The sequence below is a fragment of the Trematomus bernacchii genome, unplaced genomic scaffold, assembly GCF_902827165.1.
Source record: "Trematomus bernacchii unplaced genomic scaffold, fTreBer1.1, whole genome shotgun sequence".
NCBI lineage: Eukaryota > Metazoa > Chordata > Actinopteri > Perciformes > Nototheniidae > Trematomus > Trematomus bernacchii.
The window spans coordinates 20001-44262 of record NW_022987626.1 but is presented as its reverse complement, the minus strand read 5'-3'; the positions used below and the strand labels follow the sequence as shown (position 1 = coordinate 44262).

The 24262-nt window shown below is 40.4% G+C and overlaps 2 protein-coding genes across 3 annotated transcripts; one reads left to right on the top strand and one right to left on the bottom strand.

The window, feature by feature from the left end:
• Nucleotides 1–8405: 8405 nt before the first annotated feature.
• LOC117484520 lies at nt 8406–16544 on the bottom strand. 2 transcript variants are annotated; one of them, XM_034132953.1, is made up of 5 exons: nt 16404–16544; nt 12035–12329; nt 11696–11863; nt 11431–11526; nt 8406–9567 (listed from the first exon to the last, which is right to left on the bottom strand). In XM_034132953.1, the coding sequence occupies exons 2-5, from the start codon at nt 12134–12136 to the stop codon at nt 9244–9246; spliced, it is 690 nt and encodes a 229-aa protein (XP_033988844.1). In that variant the 5' UTR covers nt 12137–12329; nt 16404–16544; the 3' UTR covers nt 8406–9243. The 2 variants fall into 2 exon arrangements, with proteins under 2 accessions (XP_033988844.1, XP_033988843.1); XM_034132952.1 differs by lacking the exon at nt 16404–16544 and having other exon boundaries at nt 12035–12462.
• Nucleotides 16545–20956: 4412 nt separating this feature from the next.
• Nucleotides 20957–23926, top strand: LOC117484519 (collagen alpha-1(I) chain-like). The gene is made up of 2 exons (XM_034132951.1): nt 20957–21225; nt 23403–23926. Exons 1-2 carry the CDS (start codon nt 21135–21137, stop codon nt 23780–23782), a joined length of 471 nt encoding a protein of 156 aa, XP_033988842.1. The 5' UTR covers nt 20957–21134; the 3' UTR covers nt 23783–23926.
• Nucleotides 23927–24262: the final 336 nt, after the last annotated feature.

Genomic DNA, 24262 nt, shown 5'->3' with positions numbered 1-24262 from the left:
TAGCCTTGACCTGCAAAAAAAGTCTTGTTCCAGATATCTGCTGGATATTGAATAAGAGTTCAAACTTAGTTTATTTTACATTAAATCTTAAGCTGTGAGATACATCAAGTAGACTTTAAAACATTTAAGCACCCAGTGACGACAAACTCAGGTCCGGTCAAAGAGACAAAGTCTTCTTGGGTTTAATGACAGACGAACTGACAGGAAGTCGTACCACCAGAAAAACATTCTGATACAAAAAGATTGCATGCATGTGAATGGATCCCAATTCTAAAGTGCGTCCACTGCTTCTCCAGGTTTGCCACGCAGTGTGTGTGTGTGTGTGTGTGTGTGTGTGTGTGTGTGTGTGTGTGTGTGTGTGTGTGTGTGTGTGTGTGTGTGTGTGTGTGTGTGTGTGTGTGTGTGTGTGTGTGTGTGTGTGTGTGTGTGTGTGTGGTTACACTGAAGGCAGCTCCACCCTGTCTGCCTCTACGCTCACTGACCACACGACATTATGAACACAGGATATAAAGTCAGTCAGAGAGAAAGAGAGGGACAGACCGACAGACACACAGACACACACACACACACACACACACACACACACACACACACACAGGTAACAGCAGTAATGACTGCTTCTATTCCAGTCTGTTTGGACAGCACGCTCACACCCTCTTCTTGCTCTGAATCTCCACTCTGTATGAAAAAGGCAGATTCCCGAGCACCTGTCAAGTGGAATAAACTTTATTTACAATCCTCAATATCACAAATCACAGGTTTGCCTGAAGGAGAACCACCATCTGTACATCTTACAACACCCTCTGTCCCTCTGAGACCCTCCTCTCATGTAAAAAGGCCTTTAATGAGGAAAAAGGGTAAGGAATCCTCAGGAGGAGACACCGAGGAGGGGTCCCTCTTCCTGTTTCAGAGACATGTAATTAAAGTGCGCTGGATGCAGTACATTGTAAACATGTTGTAAAAAGACCCGAGGATAAAGCCCTTAGTTTTGCTCACAGATGTAACACAGAGGTCACAGAGGTCGTACGGCTTCATGTCTCAGTTTGATGTTGGATCCACTCTGTCTGCCAGCCCCCCCATATCTCCACTCATCAAAGGGTTTAAACACCGACTGAATCAGAAAATACACAAGTCTTCATGAGGGTGATTGAGACTCACATGTACGTTCATCAGCGTGGTTATGTTTAAAGTCTTAGGTCCAAACTCGAGGCATTACAAATATATTTGTGAGGAATTCTAATAGTTTGAAGGGAGCGAGCGTTGACTTCCTCTCAAGACGAGCCAATAGAGACTCAGAGCCAGGAACTCATTAAGAGTGTTGATTGAGCTGTTTGGTCAATTGTAGGTTTTCTTCAGACATACTTTATTATAAGTATTTTCATTTTATACTACTTTAAACTTGTACTTGAATTGAGTACGTCTACTTACCTCCGTGTCTCCACCTGTCTCTCTGACTACAACAGGTAAGTTCATGCAGTAAATCAGACTGATGGAGCATGGTAAAGGGTATTTAAATGATAATAAACCACGTGATGTTTCATGTCCGATCGTCTCCATCTGTGATTTATTGGGATAATCGAATCCTCCGCTCTCCATCCCTCGCTCTCCATCCCTCGCTCTCCATTCCTCGCTCTCCATCCCTCGCTCTCCATCCCTCGCTCTCCATCCCTCGCTCTCCATTCCTCGCTCTCCATCCCTCGCTCTCCATCCTCGCTCTCCATCCTTCGCTCTCCATCCCTCGCTCTCCATCCCTCGCTCTCCTTCGCTCTCCATCCCTCGCTCTCCATCCCTCGCTCTCCATCCCTCGCTCCACATTCCTCACGCCGCCTCCTCGCCTCCACGATCTGTTTTTTAACGACTCTTCGGGAACGGAGATGGGGAAGAGTCTCGCTCCGAGGGGGGAAACAGCTGGGGGACGAACGGGATAATGGTTTTGGAGCCTCCCCCCCAAAAACCTCCCCTCATCACCCCCCCCCATCCCTTACCTGCCTCTGCTGACAGACGAGCAGAGGAACACCTGGACTGACAGCCGCCCATCACTTACCTGTGTGTGTGTGTAAGAGTGTGTGTGTAAGAGTGTGTGTGTGTGTATGTGTGTGTGTGTATGTGTGTGTGTGTGGTGTGTGTGTGTGTGTGTGTGTGTGTGTGTGTGTGTGTGTGTGTGTGTGTAAGAGTGTGTGTCTTAATAACCGTCATAAAACATATTCCCAATTTTGAAGTGTTTCCAGATTCAATTCATGTTTTAGTTCTGGATACATTAAGCATTATGACCATCTGTCAGCAAATCAAGCACTGAGAGGTACATTTAGGACAATAAAACCCTTAGGACGTACTTTCAATGTTAAATCATGTGTTTAAAAGGGCTTCTTGCAAACTTTAGAGCATGATGCTAATAATCTTGTACTACTTCTTCAGTGAAGTGTTAAATGCAATCATTTGTACAGGTAACAGTGCTCTGATAGTGTCATTTTGGTAGATAAACAGTTCCTATTTGAAACTGCTCAGCAATCTATGGATTATCTTCAGTAATGGGGTCATGATTCCTGACATTGCTGTTGATTCTCCAAGAGTCATTCTTTAGTGCCATATCACATTATATTGGAAAGCAGATATCTCTATGGACGGTATCTCCAACACTCTCACAAAAACTATCTAGATATATTAATAGCGCTGCAGATTTTGAGCTGAACTGTCCCTTTAAAGTACGTTTTCATAGACTTAGAGAATATGAAACCATTATTCGAGCACTTCATTGGTCCCAATAGTTGAGAAACCTTGGTGTGTTTCCAGCCATCAGTATGTCAGCGCTGACGGTGATATTCAGAAACAGCTCTAATGACAGCGGGGCTTCAGTAATGTGAGGCCTGCAGAAAGAAACACTCTAAAGTCACAGAAAGCAGGAAGCATATCATTTGAGGGGACGCTACGTTAGGAAATATTCTGAGCATCCTCGACTCAATGACTGTAATCTGCAGAAAAGCTGCATGATGTCTGACGCCGGGGTCAGAGGTCAGGCTTCACACTACCATGACCTGAATTATGATTTAAGTATGAAGATAATATTCAGACTCTATAATGTGTGCAAACAACTCTTAGCAGTAGCTGAGATACGTAAAATAATCCTGTTTCTTTTGTGTGGATAATAGCTTTTAATCTGGAATATATCGCAGTCCTAACATTTTACCAATCAGGAATGGGCCTTAATTTAAAGTGGACCTAGCATGCTATATTTGAATAATATATTGTAGGACAATACCTATATAAAACATGTCTGTGAAGTTTTTTTTTCAAAATACCAAACAGATCATGCATTTTAGCCATGCCTCATTTCGCTCTATTTGCTCTTTTCCAGCCCTGTTTTTGCAAGGGCTGATTCTGCTTTTGTGGCAGACTACAGCGCCACTTACAGGCCTGGCATATGTACTACAGCGTCTCCAGCGCTTTCGAGCGGCAATGGCCGTGGCCGTGGCCCAACTCCCCATTCCCCTGATAGGTGGAGAGTTGCCCAAATAGGCGGAGCTTCCCGTTTCTGACGTCAGAACAGTTTCAAATCTGTATCAGCTCCGTTGCTGCCCCGTTTTTAGAGATTTGGATATGGAGGAAAAGAGAGAGGGTTGTGTTTTCTGACACTTGGTGAGTTCCCTGATATGAGGTGTGATTTGTGCCAAAGAACAGATAACTAAGCTCACTGAGCGGAGAACTGGCGTGTCAACGTGCGCCAACGCCTCCATCAATTTTGAATGGGTTGACGTACAATACAGGCGACGTCACGACGTTGTCAGACGTCAGACGTCACGGCGACGTATCATAGGTGCGCTCAAAGTACGCGCTCAAAGTACGCGCTCACGTGGCGGCGGCGTAGCTTTGAAAGTGCTATCTTAGATATGCGTGTTGATAACGTACGTGTGGATATGCGCGTGAATAACGTACGTGTGGATAAGCGCGTGAATAACGTACGTCTCGCCTCCGTTCGCATTGTATAGCATTATCCTATATTATATTTTTCGAATGATTCCGCTCCTAGTTTGGAGAGTGTTACAGGTAGCCTACACTTTCTCATCGGCACAGTATTGGTATCAGAAGAGAGGGGAATAATAATTAATAATCATTAGTATGAGAATATTTGCTGGTGTTGTACTCGAGACCGGTCTCCAGACCACTTTTTAACGGTATTGGTCTCGGAATCGACTGCATTTGGTTTCGTATTGTCTCTGTATCGGACCTATAGGACTCGATATTTTATGTCAAGACCGGTTAAGACCACGGCTGTGGCTGGGGATGTGATGAGGATCGGGAACCGAAATCCGGTTCCGATTTGGAACAAATAACAATTGTCCGGTACGGGGATTAATAAGAGTTGTGTCTAGCAGCTCTCTCTCTTTCTCTCTCTCTCTGCTCGGGAACAGCTGATTGCTGCACGGCGATCAGCTGTCCCTCCCTCCCTCAAGGTGTGTGTGGGTGTGTCTGTGTCTGTGTGTGTCTCATTCACTGTCCCTCAGGTTGTAGCATGTTTCGATTGCCAGTTTGTGGCTTGTATGTCTTGTGAACGCAGCACTGGCATGATGTGATGTGGCCTGCTGACATGGCCTCTAATAAACACACAGGACTAAAATAATACGTGTTTAATTCAGCCCAGATGCAGTGACTGCAGGCCAAATCCATTAATGCGGCATATATTGAAGGTGTTCAAAGTTGCACCGGTATGAAACGCAGTGAGAACCACGCACCTGTCAGACCAGACCTTTATATACAGTCTATGTGTCAGACTGGCGAATGGGCACATTTACATTTCAGGAGAATAATGAAGATGTGATTGGTTGTTCCACTCTCCGTTTCTCACGAGACCAGCGCGCTGCTGTTTACATTAGTGTGGACTGGACCGACTGAAACTGACGGCAAGATTAATTATTGTGGAAGGATGGACCCCCATCCTGCAAAAAAAGGCAGTGAAATGTGCTAAAATCACTGATTTATTCAGAACCCCCTATGGTATAGAATGACGAAGCAGAAAGTAAGTGAGCGAACATTATGAGCCACATTTCTTTCTATATTGTAGCCTGATGTGCACATCGACTGTCAACAAAACTGTTTCTCAGTCCAATGCTAAGTTAGTGGCAGGCCCTGTGTGACTGGAGACTATAAGGCTACACAAAACCCAAACATGTCCTTAATGTTACTCAAGGCAAATATATGTAATATAACCGTTAGACTGCAGCTAACTGTGGGGCTACAAACCCCTCATACTGTGAGTGAATCACTTGAGATGGTTATGTTGTCTAAAGGGGAGACAATCATTATGGTATTAGGCCATGCAAATACAGGGTCAACTAAGTGATAAAATAAGTGTTGCATAATGTATGTTCTTGAATAATGTTATTTCATAAATAGTTGTTAATGTAATGATTACATGTTCTCCTTATTCAGTTCCACTATCAGATGATGCTGATGGTGATGGCCCTGAGGGAGAGATGCAGAGCTCAGTGGACAGAACTGGCAGGTACAGAGGAAACTGTTTCAATAGGCTATGTCTATGAAAACACTGAACAAAGGAAATGTAATGACAACAGTATAAGCAAGCTATGTTCATGTTCTCTCAATAAGTTACTATAGTTATTGATCACAGTTTAATCCATTTGAGGTCCACCCCCAAATAAAACATGTTCACATGGAAAGGGTCCCAAATACATATGCACACCTTTTTTTTTAACAATATCCTATGTCCATATGTTTCTATTTAAGTAGTAGATTCAAACTGTAGGGCTATCACTACGGGCAGCAACGTTGTAAATATTGACGATACATCCAGCAAAACGCCCCCAAACTAAACTAGTAGTGGCCAGGCTGGGTGTATGATTCCTGACCTGACCTATGGTCCCAGTCCGGCCCTGCTGACACATCACACACCCGTACACTACAGACATTACTGATTAACTGATATCACAATTGAGTTACTCTCTTTAAATAAATATACTGTAATTGGAAAAGAATCATGTGTGGTGTCCTTGTTGTGTCCGTCCTTGAGCCAGGGCTCCCTATTGTTGTATAGGTTAATGGTGTGTGTAACACAAACATAATACATCATTGGATAGTGTTTCTATATAATAGAAATAAAGTAATGTATTAAGACTCAGTGCGAGTTATTACTTTCTTCCTTTACTTGGCATTCTTAAAAAATACACAGACATTGCAGCACATCGTTTCACGTCTTTGTACTTTCTCAGCATTAAAGTGCAATGTGTTGGCGAACCTTTGTTTCCTCCTGACAGCTCACTAAAGGTATACTCAATTCAATTCAATAGCTTTATTAGCATGACCTCAGTTACATATAGTATTGCCAAAGCTCTGTATAGTTGCAACATCTATACAATATATATATACAATATATATATACTCCCCCTTGCGGCCAAAGGGGGACACAACTCTTGTCTTCAGATGTATGCTTGAGTGCAGCAAAATGTAGCACAGTGACTATTTTGTCCACTCAACATCATAAAACAATACATATTTTAGTAAACGGGACATTATAATCTCCACACATTAACTCTATATTTGCCTCTACCATGGTGCTGAAATGAAATAAAATAAACAATAGGGGTTGCCTCTTCTCTGAACCTCTATGTATACTGCATCCCTCCAAATCAAATAAACCATAAACAAATACATAAAGTCGTGTTCACTGCAGCGATCTATTTCACACACAAAACTATATGAAAACTTGGTGATATACAGTTTTCTCCTGGAGACCAAGGGAAGACAGGCTTCTCCTGTTTTTCCAGCCTTTGTTATCATTTTGATAATTAAAAATATATATTCTTGTCTGTGGTTGTTTTTTGCATTCAGGGCATACAAGAGGTGTAACATTATTTTAATACCAAAACTATATTGAAATAGATTCTAGCTTGAACAGCAACGTAGCTGTAACATTACTGGGTTATTTGCTGATAACTAAGTAAAGTAACTTCAGACGCAGACGTCACGTAGCTTAGACGAGCGGGGTGGCGACGAGAGTGTCACGTTACTTCTCTCACGGCATAGTTCACGGCATGGTAGACGACGACCGACACGATTGTCTGCTCAGTGAGTTCGCTCTTTGGCACAAATCACACCTCATACCCTGACACACCGGGGGGACATATTCATGTAGAAAAGACGTACAAAAGTGCATTTTGCATGATAGGTCCCCTTTAACTTGTTTGTGCTAAATTAGGATAACCTGAAGCATATCAAAGGTTTCTGCAAAGAATGTCAAAGATCGGACGGTGTGTGTGTGTGTGTGTGTGTGTGTGTGTGTGTGTGTGTGTGTGGTGTGTGTGTGGTGTGTGTGTGTGTGTGTGTGGTGTGTGTGTGTGTGTGTGTCTCTCTGTGTGTGTGTGTGTGTGTGTGTGTGTGTGTGTGTGTCTCTCTGTGTGTGTGTGTGTGTGTCAAGTCTATAAAACTGAGAACAGAAAAGTGTTGCAGTGCTCACATCACAGTCGGTTAGCGACAATATCAGATTATTACACAATAAAATATTTTGATTTCTCATTTATTTAAATAAATCCTTATCTTTACAAGGACCATCTGTCCTGCCTATGTTTCTCCAAAAAATAAATAATGTTCACCCCTCTCTCAACACAGTCACACACTTCACACGCATTGTCTTATGTCATTCATTGTTTGTGTAAACAACTATTTTGAAATGTTTCCCACAATTAACAAATAAACTAAACCAAGTTTCCTCTCATTTTGTACAACCATGTGAATAACTAAATTACCATTTCCATTTCTACAGAGAATAGATATTTCAATCAAACCGTGAGAGACCCACACTGTAAAACCTGACAAGTTAATAGAACTCAAAAGTTTCTTTGAAACTGATTACATACAAATTTTTGAGTAATACTTATACCTTAACTGAAATGTTTTAAGTTAAAGTATAATCTTATCAATTGAGTTCTATTTAGTAGTAATTTTCAAGGCACACAAACATATTGTTTGTAAGTTAAAGAAACATTATATATTAAGTTTCTTTTAACTAATAATTTGTGTTAACACTGTACATATAAAGATCAAGTATTGTTGACTTAAAAATGTTCATATCTTTTCAACTAGCTATTTTGTTAGCACAGTACATATGAAAATCAAATATATTTAACTTGAATATTTTTATTATCTCTAAATAAAAAACTTTTCGCTGTATAAAACGCGATATGAATTAAAAACGTCAATTGATTAGTACTCAAAACTGACTGAATGTAGAGTACTTAAAACATTTTTTGAAACCGATTACATAAATATTTTCAGATAACTAACTCAAAATCCCTAAGTTAACATTGAGTAAACATTCAAAAGCACTTTTACACTGACAATTTAAATGCAAATCACTGTTTTATTAAGAAACAATATATATATATATACACATATACACATTATAGCAAATAACTCTTTTAAATAAAAAATATACCTTAAAAACAGTGCTAGGGCCTTTTTAACCACAATAGTTTCAAAAGAAACAAACTTTGGCTCTAAAAGTTATTATGTGAAAGGCTCCTCCTCAAGTTAAAAGAGACTCTTCTATGAAATCAGTCTACCACGAGAGACACACCAGGTTCAGATGAAAGATCACTTGCACATACAGGGTCCAATGTCTTCAAGCCTACCAAGGCATATGAAAATGAATAGGTACTGAATACATTTAACAAAACCAGCAGACACATAATGTGCTTGTGTTGGCAAGAATTAAACACAATTTTCAGGAACAGTTCTGCGTATTAATTTAACACATAAAGACCCAATACATATAAAAGTATAAAACAACATCTACAAACAGTCCTTCAACTTGAAGCTGAACAGTAACAAATCTGTCAATGCAATACAGAACACAGATGTAAAGCAGCAGGATGTAAACAGGAGAACAGAGTGTGTGTGTGTGTGTGGTTTTTTCTGAGAAAAATAATGTTGGCAGTTTGCATAGGGGCGGTACCCTTGCTCAAATCCACTGTTGTCAATAAAGACACCCCAATTTCACAAGGCGTGACCAGGACACTATGACTGCATCTTTAGTTTAAAGAACTTTAACTTTTGAACTCAGCCGAGAGCACAGCTTGCCAGGTGACTACGAACAACCAATCACAGCCGGAAGATAGCTTGCCTGTCTTCCGTAAATACAAGTCTTCGGTAAAGAAGTTGTTTATTTTAGTGTGTGTGTGTGTGTGTGTGTGTGTGTGTGTGATTGTTAAAGTGCAACTTTGCACGTTGGTAGTATTACACTGCCAAAAGGTCATTTTTCAGACTCAACACCCGGGGCTTCAAATTCTTCAAGTTCCCCTCATCAAGGCCCATCAACACTTTCTGGGTGAAGTTAAAAGTGTTGGCCAAGTCTTTTGGATAGCTCAGATGCAGGGCAAAGGTCAGTGCAAAAAGCAGGATGAATGCGTCAGCCAGTGTAGGGAGTTCGATAACTCTGTTACCCTCAATGACAACAGCGATCCTCTCTGGGCAGAAGAGCGTGGTGTCTGTTGACCTGGCACTGATCATGAGAAGTCCGACCGCGATGTCCTCTATGTCTGGATCATCAGACTGCTCCACCTGATGACAAGAACAGATAAACGTTACCCATTACCCCAAATTGCCTTGGCTATCTCAGAAATCTGTTTTCTGAAAAATACATCAGTGACATATCACATCAAATAACCTAATGTTTTGTGCATAATGTGGCTTTAACCCTTTAACTGCGAGACCAAGAAAAAAGCTATGGAAAAATTATTTGTTTGCATTTTTTTTTATCAAATGGGCCACAAATTAAAAAAAATGTTTTGACTGACCCCACAGTTTTGTTTTTATGAGCCTCTACCAACTGGTCGAGCTGGCCTTTTATGGTAAAAGTGCATTTTCAAGAATCATCATATACAGTACAGTATTTGTACGCATCAAACTCAAATAAAACACAAACTGAAATACATTTGTTTCTTTTATGGAAAATGAGCAATATATACAACCAGATATATTCATAAAAGATAATACATTATAATTGTAAAAAAAAGTGTTTTTCATAATAAAAAAAATACTTGCTCATCTTACTGTAGATGCTGAATTGGCCTAACAAGAAACCACTGGCCTAACAGCAAATGTCTACATCCTGTGTTGGCCTAACTTGCTCATCTGTGAGCAACTTTGGGCTGAATGCCATGCATGAAAGGTGCTATATAAATTATTATCACTCTTTCACTCTGAGACTCATAAGGCAGTATTAGATTTAGTAATATTACCATGAATCTAGCCATTTATTTACCATATTTTATTGGAAAACATCTGAAAAAGTCATATTGCTAGTTTACCATAAAAAGCCAATTCCACCGATTGGTTGAGCATATTTTCCAAAAAAGAATTACACCCTTGTTAAAACTTTTTTTGTGCATCAAGTTATCTAAATATGTTCAGTCAGTGCTCTGACACTAAAATATGTCAAAATTGATATGGTTACCTTACAAACGTTGACCAAAAAGAGATTTCTTCAGCAGTGATTTTTAGCATTGCCAACTTTCTCAGTGGAAGCTAGCTGAAGGGCTTTCTATTTGAACCACAATGACATCTAGAGGTTGTTTTGTGCATAACACGTCAACCAGATGGTAGAGCTGGCTGAATCAGATGGAGTTCAACTTCTTTTTTTAAACAAGATATCAAGACACAAAATGTGCTCTACCAAATGGTGGCGCTGGCAGTTAAAGGGTTAAGGAAACACCTATCAGCATTGCACAACATAATGTTACAGCCCCAGAAACTTCAGCCTCCAAAATACCCAATCAGTTGACATAAATGCTTTCTACAAAAAAAACATTTATAACCTTCATAAGGGTAGGATTTATTTTATCACTGTATTAGACTGTGTTACTATTCGCTAGTTGTACCTAATAAACTGGCAACTGAATATATATTTACAGTATAATCTCTCCCTACTACACATACAAAAATATGGGGAACACTAGAGATTCTTTTGTATTGAACACTGATGCTGTAGGAAAGAAAGCCCTCTCTTAATTGTATATTTTATTAAATCACGTGAGCCCATTTTTAACACTGAAACCTAAAGAGCTTTCAAATAAATCCTAAAGTAGTGAAGTAAAGGGAGATTATATTCAACATATCCATTGTGTACCTTACAATAATTACAATTCTTATGGCAATATTCAAATCTTGGAACTAGAACGGGATGTGAGCAACACAAGAGATAATGTTTGAGTAATATAACCTCAGTGACAGAATCAAGCTTTGATGACACCAGGACAGTTCATACTTTTTCAAACTAAATCTATCATTTATTATAATGTTTTCACTATAAAAATTCAAATAATTGTCTTCCTGCGATAGAGCTCCTGAAACAATGTAACAAGATAAACTATATTTTTTGATGATCTGTCACATACATTCAAAACAGTTATTATGCTGACTTACATGCCACAGCCTCAGAAACGTGGAGTCATCTTCATGCAGATATGCAGGCAGAGCACGGAGGACAGCAGCACGTCGGACATGGACGTCACCTTGCTCCTTGAGTGTGAGAACATATCTTTGTTTTACTTTGGATGCTAAACAGTATAGCCACACAACAATTGATATCACAAGAAAGGGCTCTTCCATGACTGAAGAGATTACCATTTTGACAAAGATAATCCACTCTAGTATGAGAATAAAACACCAAGAGGCATAACCGACTCACCTGGAGGTCATAGGAGACAAATAGCTGATTCAGAACTTCAGCTACCTTCCCTTTGCTTGCCGCCTTCTTCCTGAACAGGCTCTGAAGACGGGGGGTATGCCGATCCAACTCCGCATAGAAGTGGTTCTTCAGGTTGAGGTTTGTTATTCTGTGAAACTCTGCACAAATCTGCCAAAATATAAAATGACTATTTAATTCACAGTACAATGTAGATGTGGACTGAAGGCAGCAGAGATAAACACAAACATAACATGCTAAAACTGAGTAAACATGTCAAAGTTATCAGTGACAAAGGCACACAAAATAATTATATAGTGGTAATAAATACAATATTTTCACCTGTGACTCCATTTTCAAGGCAGGCCAGCGTTCCAGGATCTCTCCAACAGGTAGCTCATCATTGATGATCTCATTGCGCCGCAGGGCAAAGGTAGTCTGCATTAACTTTTCAATCAAGGGAAGGTTTTTATCACTCCTCGTAACTTCATCTACGATTTGGAGTCTCAATCGCTCGAGGCTTGTACCATCATCACCCAGTGGGAAATTAGGCAAGAAATTCACCTCTGCCCTCTCTGGTCTTTTGATGTTAGAGTCAGATTGAAGAAGCCATATATCTGCCAGTTGCTTCAGTTTCCTAAAGAGAAAAAACATTGAAGGTTAGCTGGGTTGCAAAGTTTTCACAAAATGATCTGAGAAACACTATTTTCGAACCTAAAATGGCAACACAGTCTCACGGCATTTCGTGTTATGGTCACGAAATTAATCTATTGATTCGTGTTCACCAACACGATTTCGCCATTTTTTTCGTGTCACACAGAACGATTTTAAAAGCAATGTAAATAATAACAAATTAGAAGGAAAAAGACATTTAAAAAAATACAGATTTCAGTATTCTGACACAGAACGATTTTAGAAGCAATGTATTTATATTGGTAGTATGTTTCGTGCCTGCACCAAATAATAACAAATTAGAAGGAAAAAAAGATGACATAAAATACAGATGTCAGTATTCTGAGGCTCTGAGACATTTCTTTTCCTCACTGACGGCAAAAAACTCAGACATTATACAATTTAAAATAAAAGGGATAGGGTTAGGCTTAGGGTAAGATATTGAGTAAGAACATGTTTTTATGAACCACACAGCTTCCGGTCTTCCAAGACCCGACCGGACAAAAAGACGTGTTGCAGGCACGAAACATACTACCAATAGAAATACATTGCATTTAAAATCGTGTTGGTGAACACGAATCAATAGATTAAATTAATTTCGTGACTAATAACACGAAATGCCGTGAGACTGGGTTGAAAATGGCGGCAGGACGCTCGCTTTTCTTCTTTTTTGTTACCGCATGCATGTCTGTGCATGTTTTATTAGCTTGGAGGCATAGAGGATTTACGTTAATTTTATCCACTAACGTTTTAACATAACCGTGCATTCTGAATGTTTGTAAAAAGCAAGCTAACTTGAAACACTAGACTATTAATCTGTTAAACCGGGCAGCCACCGGTACAGAGGGCTTTTTGTTCACGAACTTTGTCTCAGGGCTTCTTAACATTTAAAAACCTATTAATGTGTCATACCCACTTAACGAAACTCACCTAACTGACGATACGAACCATTTTTACCGAAACAAAACACAAGTCTCACAAGAAGCGTCTAAATTAGCCCGGAGCGAAAAAATGCCTAACTCACGGTAGAAATACTTTATTACTTATCAGATTAAAGCTGAGATTCCACAGACTCTAGAAGTATTAGTATCATCACTGTGCAATCATTACCTTTGCTAAGTTACATGTAATTGAAAACGCTGGGGGGGTATAAATTACCTTGTAAAATGAATAGTCTATTGTTTCAAGTTAACTTGCTTTTACTAACATGCAGAACGCACGGTTATGGTACATTGTAGTGGATCAAATGAACGTAAATCCTCTATGCCTCTTATGGCGCGTTTCCACTACAGCGCGCAGCCCGGTTTAAGAGGGCTGTGAAGTCAGCGGCCCGTTTGTGGTTGCGTTTCCACTTGGCCTAGTACCGGCCGGCTGGTCCTAATTCTCAGTTTTTCTGGCCTCATAAAATCGTGGGGCCAGGGCCAAAGACAACCGGGCTGTGTTTGTGACGTCAACGCTCTCGGCTGCTGATTGGTCGGAGAGAATCGTCACAATCTGCGCGCGAGATAATCCATTTTTACAAACAGCATTTTTGTTAACGGAGGAGCTACAACAATGGCAAAGAAAAGCACACCATGGTCGGTCGAGGAAGTGACGACGTCCATTATATTGCAGATGATAAGGTCCAGCGGGTGCTCGACGGGACAACTCGCAATATCAAAGTCTTTCAGGAGGTCTCTACACAGACACTGGACTCTCCAACGGCGTTACTGGAGTCTGCATGGTACGTTTTTGCTAACGCTGTGTTATTTGCTTGAAAGCTTTGTGTCCCTGCTTTGTGTCCCTGCTTTGTGTCCCTATCTGTTTTAAAGCTCACTTCTAACAAATAAGTCTATTTTATCCTTACATTTATGTTCGACAACCCCGATGGCTAGCTAGGCAGATAGCATTAGCGAGAGCTATTGTTTGCTAACACCATATGTGCCATTGTTTACGTTCAGTTTGTCTTTTCTATAGTTGTTGTTGCTATTTATAGTATTGTGCTGCAGTAGTTTGTGGAATTTACAAGTCATGTTTCTGTTCTAGATGATTACATTGGGACTAGCGAGGAGGAACAGTTCCGAACAACGTCCTCTGCATCAACAGCACAAACCGAGGAGGAGACGATCTGGCCCTGCAGGAACGGCAACTGGCCCAGCAGAATCAATGCCATGTCTTATCTTATTGCTTGTTGATAAATAATTGCACCCACCAGCGATCGCACAGAAAGATGGCATCATCTAGGCATCCCTCTGCAGTCAGAAATATCATAAACACCATCGTCCACAAAGCACTGTACAGGGGTTTATGGATTTAAGAGAATACTTATCACAGTGAAACCTTTATCATCTGTTGCAATTAAAGCAAATAAGAGAATAAATACTTGGTTAAATAATACATTTTAACTCTTTAGCAGGACAACTCTGCATACTGTTTTGAAATTGAGTTTGCTAGCTTGAGGTCCTCCTCTAAAACATAACATTACATAATGGTATTAAGAATACATGATAAATACATGTAGAAAAATTACTCAATTGTAATACCCTCGTTGTGCTAGACTCAAACACATTGCTTATATATTTCAAAGAGAAGAGAACAAAAGAAAACACCTATACAAAGAGAGCGGTGCACAGCGCTTAATATTTACTTGCACTATATTTCTGTTGATCTGGGTTATTGTGTTGCACTGTTGGAGGAGCCTGTGACCTAAGATGTTCATTGTCATAACTACACTAGCTATGTTCGTATGACAAAATAAAAAACCTTGAACCTTGAGGCTGTGTCTTTCAGACAAACCATCATAATCATATTATTTTATGCTGTGGATACTTTAGCCTCCATCCATGTTAACAATTTTTTACACTTGCATTTATGAATATAGTTCTGTTGTGTTTTACACTTTTGTATTTATGTTTATAGTTTGCTTTGATATTTGCTTAATTTATTAGATTATTATTATGGGGGCAGTACTGGTGCTTGAAATTCAAATATTTACTAAATAGTCAATTCTGATAACATTTTTTTGGTTTAAATAATTTGACAAACACATGTATGTGAAAAAGAAAAGATGTATTTATGTTCAATACAATACAATGAATATTTAGGTATTACACGTAGGTTTTCCTCAGGCATCCTGAAGTTCTCCACCCACTGAGTGTGTGAAAGATGGAACAATCACATTCCACCACTCGGTAGCTCGGTCGGTAACTTCTGAAATACACAAACAAAGGCATACATATTTTAATACGTAAAAGTGGTAGCTACAATTAATTAAATACTTGAAATACTTTGGTCGTATAGGGAGAGTGAGCCTAAACACATTGCTAGTTAGCGAACGTTAGCTTACCAAGTAGCATTGTAGTTAGTAGTGATTCGAGTCGTCCTGTAGTCTCTGCGGCGTAGGAGGACTGCCCGAACTCTCGCGTCAGCTTCTTCTATACCTCGTCTTGCTATACGTCGCCTCTTTCGAAACAACTCTTGTCTATTTCTTGTGATAATAAACCACACAGCAAAAAACAAGCAAACGATCGCTTTCACATCTCCATTGTTGTGTCGCATTGAAGATGACGTCACGGCAGTTTTAAGCAGCGTCGCTCCGCCTACACTGTGTTACTATAGATACTGACCCGGTTCCTAAACTGTAATGGAAACGCGCCACAAAGTGAGCTGGTCCTAACGAGGCCGGGCGCGGCCAAAGGAGGCCGAGCGGGGCCGAGCGAGGCTGTGTAGTGGAAACGCGGCATAAGTTAATAAAACATGCCCAGACATGCAGTAAAAAAAAAAGAAGAAAGAAAACGCGCGGCCTGCCGCCATTTTAGGTTCGAATTTTCAAGAAAACTTTTGCAACACAAACGTTCCACTTTGAGATATAACTTAAAACAATATAGAAATACTGTCTTACACGTAAGTTAAATCATTTTTCAAGTAAGGCAGATATTAAATGTAGGCTAGCTAACAAGAGCTCAAATCAAACTAACACACCATGCGACACAAAGTGCATTAGATGCAGAAATTAATAAAACATCATTTAAATACTGTGCAAAGGCAAGACGTAACTCACCAGAGTAGTGCGGCCAAAAAAAGGATCAAGATTCCGGCAGTGAGTGCAATCAGCAAGGTGGGGAAAGTATTCTTAAAAGTATGAGCGATTTCAACCGAGGCGAGGAGCTAATGGCGGACTCTGGTGAAGGCATGGGTGAGAGAAACGTCTACGCACGTCGGGGGGCGGAGCACATACGTGATGACGTCAGACCAGCGTCAGACAGATTCAGTAAAAATGTTTGAGTACAATCACCAATATGACCCAAAGTGGTTGAACACTGTATACACAATATTAAAAATCAGTTCATAGTCATCAAAACATTAGCGGTGAATTAACTTTTTTAAATGTTTGAGTTAAAACAACCCATTTTCTTTCAGAAGCTTGTAATGTTCGGTCTTACAGTGCATAATTGTTCATTTATTGCAAGTATTTCACCATAAACTCTATCTGATGCGTTATCAATGTAAAACAACATATCGTCTGCTTACAAAGAAACTTTTATAAGTGTTCTTCATCACAAACTGTTCCAAAATCTCAACTTTTTTAAATGTTGTTTGAAACTAAAATGCAAATCTTAAGAAGAAAGAGTCTCCATTTGTTTTAACCTAGCTGAAATGCGATAACCGGAAATGTCCCTTGACCATTTTCCTAAATGTTTTTTCAGGATCAGATCAGAATCAGAATATCTTTATTAGTCCCACACAAAGAAAAGAAAACTCCAATCTCTTCTTTCCTGCAGGAATCTCAAACATTCCCATCCTCCCTGCCAACGTTGGAAATTACAGAGTTGAATTGTTGCTCTGATCACTCAGACTTTATTGCTGTACGGCTTTTCCAACGTGCTGTAATTAGATCATTCTGAAATGTATGCAGACGGGGTCAAACACACGGCACCCTGTAGGAACTGATCTGAACCTAAACCATGCCAACGATAAACCTTCAGTTTCCAAACCGTCTGAATCCACTTACAGCTAACTATCGACAGCTCCGGGGATCCAGTGTTTGCTATGAATCAGGAATCAAAGTCTTTATGAACATGTTTAGAGTTATAGAGACTCTGTTTTGCACTCTTTAATATACGTCCCAATAGCTTCTACGCTAAGAAAAGGATCAATCATCAACATATTTTGTCCAGAATAAACACAAGGAATGTTTCTGTTGCATGCTACATTTGAACGCATTTTGTGTTGGCCCAAAAAAAGCATTTCAGTCAAACATACTTCCATCATATTCTTAGAAAGCTTGTTTTGAACATGCGATAACATATTTAGAATATATAATCACCATTTAAAGTGATATATTCAGACAGTTCACTAACACTGAAACACATGAGCACATACAACAGTTTAAAACAGCAGAGATCAAATCTGAGCTGACAGAAAATGCTCCGTTTTAGTTTAATACACACAGTTAAACTCACACACACTATTTTATGAACGTATAGGTTCACCTGCTGAATTAAAAACAGAATTTAAATTTCAAAAAGTGAGCATTTTATAAAAAGTGAGATTCTTGAAAAAAGTGAGATTTTTGAAAAAAGTCCAATTATTTATTTTTTAAGAAATTTAGATTTTTGAAAGAAGAATTATGAAAGGAGTCGTATGTAAGTGTACGTCTTTGCATTGTCTCGTCTTACATACCCAAAGCTACAGAAGAAAAATAGACACCAATCGTTTTTTGTTCCCGTAGTTTGAACACTTTTCTTCTTTCATGCATTATGCTGTTTACGACCACTCCCTAACAAACTCATCAAGATTCCCTCTCAACACATGGTCCTCTCTCCAATGGACATCAGTAACTGTAATCCTCACGGTGACATAATGAAGACGTAATCAGATTACTGTTCAATGTCTAAGAATGGTGGATAACTAGCAGGACTACAGAGCATTGAGTGTTTGTTGTAAAGGATCAGATCTCTTCTCTGTAAACTTGTCTGTTCTGAAGGCTCATACTTTAAGTGTGAATCTATACGCCTGAATCTATTTTGTGAATGTTTATCTTTGTACACATGGCCCTGATCGTTTTCTTTAGAAATCCAGAATCCAGATTTTTCTGTTTTTCAAAAATTCGCAATTGTTTTCTCAAAATCCTGATTTGTTCCAAACAATTCAGACTTATTTTCCCCAAAAACTTTTTTACATTCCTGACTCCTTTCATAATTCTCACTTTCTTTCAAAAATCTAAATTTCTTAAAAAATAAATAATTGGACTTTTTTCAAAAATCTCACTTTTTTCAAGAATCTCACTTTTTATAAAAATGCTCACTTTTTGAAATTTAAATTCTGTTTTTAATTCAGCAGGTGAACCTATACGTTCATAAAATAGTGTGTGTGAGTTTAACTGTGTGTATTAAACTAAAACGGAGCATTTTCTGTCAGCTCAGATTTGATCTCTGCTGTTTTAAACTGTTGTATGTGCTCATGTGTTTCAGTGTTGGTGAACTGTCTGAATATATCACTTTAAATGGTGATTATATATTCTAAATATGTTATCGCATGTTCAAAACAAGCTTTCTAAGAATATGATGGAAGTATGTTTGACTGAAATGCTTTTTTTGGGCCAACACAAAATGCGTTCAAATGTAGCATGCAACAGAAACATTCCTTGTGTTATTCTGGACAAAATATGTTGATGATTGATCCTTTTCTTAGCGTAGAAGCTATTGGGACGTATATTAAAGAGTGCAAAGAGTCTCTATAACTCTAAACATGTTGCATTGTGGGTGATGTAGGACAGTGATTTAAGGGTTCTGCTCATCATTAGTTTGAACTGTTATGACAGTGAGTGTTATCCAGAGCTGCAGACCACCCCCCCCCTCAGGACGCTAATGTGGATGTGAAAGCTGATACAGGAGAACTCAACAAACATGAAATGAGATAACAGTTTTCAGCTGGATCTGAGTTGTGTTTAGAGGGCCATTTGTGATACTCAAAGGGAAAATCTCCAGCACACTGATTTTCTCCAAGCTCAGGGACACATTTAGTGCAAAAGAGTTCAGACAATTAGCTCATGGACTGTTTGTACAGGTTTTTTCGAGAATTTTAGGATCACCTTTTTAAAAGACTGGTTCAAACTGAAGGGTTAGGGTTCTGGCATCTAAACAGAAGTGCAGAGTTATATAGATATGATATAAGAAGTTAAAGTAAGTAGGACCTGCAGTCCCTAGTTTGGGCAAAGCTCAAAGCAATTCTGGATCCTACACTTCCCATAATGGAACTTGATATTATCTTTTCAATAGACCAGTCCTGCCAAGTAGAGGCCTGCTTCGTCCCATCTCCATGCAGCACGTTTGTGACGATGTTAACAATTTTCTCAATATGCCGTCAATTTCAAGTAAAGGAGACGTAATATATCCCAAACTGAAAATGCACAAACACCTTGTTGCCTCTCTAGTTTGAGCTTTTTGCTGAACAAAGACAATCCTACATACAAAATGAATGTAAAATCACGAGAGCCGTGCAAACAAATACCTATTCCTTTTGTTGTTTGTTCTGTTACTTAAATGTGTATTCTCTTTATCCTGTGAACCTGTCCTATCCCGTGTTTCACTTTCCCCACAGGGGTTAATAAAGGTTTAAGTTATCTTATCTTATGACCTCAAGTGAATTAGTTCCAGAAACAACAGCTAAGTTAACCCTACAACGAAACCAAACACCTCTGACCCTGCAGACACGCACAGCGCATGTTCACAGTCTGAAAACAATAAGAAAACATACATCCTGAAGACTGATTTAAAACAGCACACTAAAACTAGACTGACCTTAAACTGGAGCCATTCTCCTCGAAGAAGTTGAAATTCAACAACAATCAAAATTCTGAAGCAGACCAGAACCAGAAATAAAAGTCAGGATTTGACCCATTTATGCCGGATGAACAAGTACTGTAAGACCTACATAAACTATACATTTAAAAAAGAAAATAAATGGATTGAACCGTCCTGTTCTGAGACGTTTATTCGTGACCTAAAACTTTAGCCATTCTCCCTGAAGAAGTTTACTAAAATCCAACTGAAAATAAAATCAGAAAGTGGACCAGTACCAGAACAAAACAAGCTGGTTTAGAGCAGTGCTGGAGGAACAGATTAGTGGAATACTTTCACCTAAAAACTGATTTAAAACAAACTACTAGCCACCAAAGTGAATCAGGAAGAAGACCAGAACCAGAAATAAAAGTCAGGATTAAACAGGTATTAGAGCATAAGTGAAGCACTTGGACCTAAAAAATAATTTAAAACAAAACTAAAACCCTCCAAAACTGGACTAAAACTTTATTTGTGACCCTGAAACTAAAGAAGTCTCCAACTCATCTGAATCAAAGTGAATCAGGAAGTAGAGCAGCACCAGAAATCAAAGTCAGGATTGAAGCAGTGTGCAGGAGCAGAACCTCGATGCTCTTCTGGATCAGGTTTCTGCAGCTCAGCCCCCCTCCGGTCGGCTCTGGAGTTATGGGAGGAGGGCCATTCTGGGTTTTTTCTGTTTTTTCTGCTTTGAAGGAGGGGTCCACTCTTCCCTGTTGGGGTGATGAGGGTGCAGTTCCCGGCACCTCCCCTCCTGAAGCCTCCCATATAAAGCCCTGGTGGAAAGTGAGTGTAGGCAGTAGGGAGTTTTCTGTTGGGGTCGAGGGACAGTGAACAGACGACGGACCCTGCCCAAACACCAGTGTATGAGTGGAGTGTAGCAGGACAAGAAAACATCCCCAACTTTTTTTCCTCTTTCCTCGAAGAGTCTACATGTCTGGTGGCATCTAGACATGTTCAGCTTTGTGGATATGCGGCTGGCGCTGCTTCTGAGCGCCACGGTGCTCCTGGTGCGAGCACAGGGCGAGGACGACCGTAAGTCAGCACTCTAACGGAGAAACCTTTGCCTTTTCCTGATGCTTTTTTAACTTTTTGATTTGTTTTTTGGATGGTTGTGGATTTTCTCTTCGTGGGTGGACGGCTGCTGAGATCTTAGACAGAGGAGAGAGTTTGAAGAGGAGATAGGAAAGTTTGATGGGATCTACTCCTAGATAGATAGATAGATAGATAGATAGATAGATAAATAGATAGATAGGTGGATAGATAGATAGATAGGTGGATAGATAGATAGATAGATAGATAGATAGATAGATAGATAGATAGATAGATAGATAGATAGATAGATAGATAGATGGATAGATAGATAGATAGATAGATGGATAGATAGATAGATGGATAGATGGATAGATAGATAGATGGATGGATAGATGGATAGATAGATAGATGGAGGAGTCTCTGCAGGACTTTAAACAGAACAGGGTGTACGTAATGCATTGGGCATCTTGAGAAGGCCCCTCTCTCTCTCCCTGTGTTTGTCTCTGCCTCTCTACCCCCCCCCCCCCCCCCCCCCCCCCCACTCCGATGCATGCATGCAGAGCGAGTTGCTGCAGGTTTTCCAGTCGTTCCTCCAGGCGAAGCTTTTCTGAGTGAGTACAGCAGAAATACATGTCTTATCCAAATTGAACCCCAAAGAACAACAGGTTTAGTTTGACTTCTTGTACGTGGCATTTTGTTAATTTACCCCCCCCTTAATGATGATGTCCCCCCACAACAAGACTCCCAAAGGAGGACAAAAGAAAGAAAAGGTGGTATGGTTTGGGATGGGTTAGGTTTAGATAATATAGTGTTAGGGTTAGGGTTAGGGTTAGGGTTAGGGTTAGGGTTAGGGTTAGGGAACAGCAGGACTGGAGGACATAGGGAAAGATGTCCTCAGATCTGATTGATGTGGATTCACCGCCTGGAGCCAAGTGATGAGTTGGCCAGGTGGGAGGGGGAGGAGTCAGAGAGGGAGGGGTAGTCTCGTCTGCCGGAAACATTTGACCTCCACAACCTGAGCGATCTCCCCCCCTTTGTGCCACAGTTTAGCGTCAGAGAGAATACAGCTTCTTCAGGACAAAGAAACGGTGGAGAGCTCAGAGTCACTTTTTCCAGATGTTGGTCTGGAAAGATCTCAGCTGTTGAGAAGCAGATGTGGTGTCAGAAGCGCCACCCAGAGGCAGCTAAAGGGTCCTGCAGAAACATCTGGCCGCCACGTGCCCCACCCCTCCTCCCTCTTCCTCCTTCCCCCCTCCTCTTCTTCTTCTTTCCACTCTTTTTTTTTTGTATCCTCTAATTGCAAACACATGCAGTGTTCCAGCAGCTGGCGCCAAGCCGCCGCTCTGAGCTCAGCACTGAGGCATGCTGGGAGGTTTCTAACCCCAGAGAGGAGGCCCAGTGTGGGTTCAGTTCAGCTGAGAGACGCTCAGTGATGCAACGCAGCTCAGAAGAAGTGACTCTGAGTCAGAGCAGAGGAGCTGAGGGTTTTTTAGGACGTGGTTGAAAGGGAAATGAAATCACGTTTGCTCCGTGCTGACGTGACCTTCTCCGTCACCTGTCCTCTTTCTGCTGAGTTCAAACCTTCAACATCATCAGATCTGCTTCATGTTTCACGACACTGCCGTCAGCTTTCTCCTCTCTTCATCACGCTCGTGTCAATATATTGCATTACATGTTTTATAGCTTTTATTCAGAGCAAAATGGGGATAAGTATTAAGTAATAGGACTCTTCCACATGTTGGACTGTAGGGATGGGATTGAACCAGCTCTGATTGGTCGATGCAGATTGAACCCTGATGCCACGTAGATAAATGATCTCATGATCACCTTTTAATGCTAAGAGTGAGAGAACGAAATATATAAAAACAACACATTTAATTTGTAATATTATTCTACATTTTAGGTGGAGTGTTATTGGTTAAAAATATATGAAATCTGAAAAGCTACGCACTGGGATATTACATCCGTTCAAATGATTCTAGAGATATTTCATAAATATATTCAGATTTTTGTTAAATACACTTTCTAGATTCTTATAATCTTTTGTTTGGATGCAACTTTCAATCCCTGCTTCCTTTTAAGATTCACTTCCAACTCGACCCTTGCTTTGCATTTCTGTCCACCCGTGCATGTATCTCACCTGTCCCTCTACCTGCCCCCACCCCCCCCCCCCCCCCCCATAGTTTGGGGCAGCTGCACCTTGGACGGCCAGGTGTTTGCGGACCGGGATGTGTGGAAGCCTGAACTCTGTCAGATCTGTGTGTGCGACAGCGGCACGGTGATGTGCGACGAAGTTATCTGCGAGGACACGACGCTGCCCCAACCCCATCATCACCCCACGACGAGTGCTGCCCCATCTGCCCCGACGACGGTACTTGCACCTCATATATGCATCAAACTAACTACAGCCAAATACATGCATTACTACACCCACACACATGCATCACTACACCCACGTAGATCCTGCACCCACATACTGCATTACTATTTGAAGAATGCTAACAGCAGCACAGTTACAGACCATTTTAAAACACACAATCACAACACAGTGATACGACAAGTTTAGCCAAAGCATTTACAGACACAGCGGCTTCTTCAAGGACAACCGTCTACATCACTGCACCCACATACATACATTACTGCACCCACATACATACATACATCAAACTACACCCGTCTACATCACTGCACCCCATACATGCATTACTGCACCCACATACATACATATCAAACTACAATACACCCGTCTACATCACTGCATCCACATACATACATCAAACACCCGTCTACATCACTGCATCCACATACATACATCAAACTACACCCGTCTACATCACTGCACCCACATACATACATCAAACTACACCCGTCTACATCACTGCATCCAATACATACATCAAACTCACACCCGTCTACATCACTGCACCCACCACTACATACATCAAAACTACAACCCGTCTACATCACTGCATCCACATACATACATCAAACTACACCCGTCTACATTACTGCACCCACACACATACATACATCAAACTACACCCGT

Bases quoted from the DNA above. Each gene is read 5' to 3' on its own strand.
- LOC117484519 (XM_034132951.1), top strand. From the start codon at position 21,135: ATGTTCAGCTTTGTGGATATGCGGCTGGCGCTGCTTCTGAGCGCCACG. The intron at 21,226-23,402 runs CACTCTAACGGA...CCCCCATAGTTT, and splicing joins CGAGGACGACCGTAAGTCAG to GGGGCAGCTGCACCTTGGAC.
- LOC117484520 (XM_034132952.1), bottom strand. From the start codon at position 12,346: ATGTTTTTTCTCTTTAGGAAACTGAAGCAACTGGCAGATATATGGCTT. The intron at 11,864-12,034 runs GTGAAAATATTG...ATATTTTGGCAG, and splicing joins CCTTGAAAATGGAGTCACAG to ATTTGTGCAGAGTTTCACAG. The intron at 9,568-11,430 runs GTAAGTCAGCAT...TCTTGTCATCAG, and splicing joins CGTTTCTGAGGCTGTGGCAT to GTGGAGCAGTCTGATGATCC.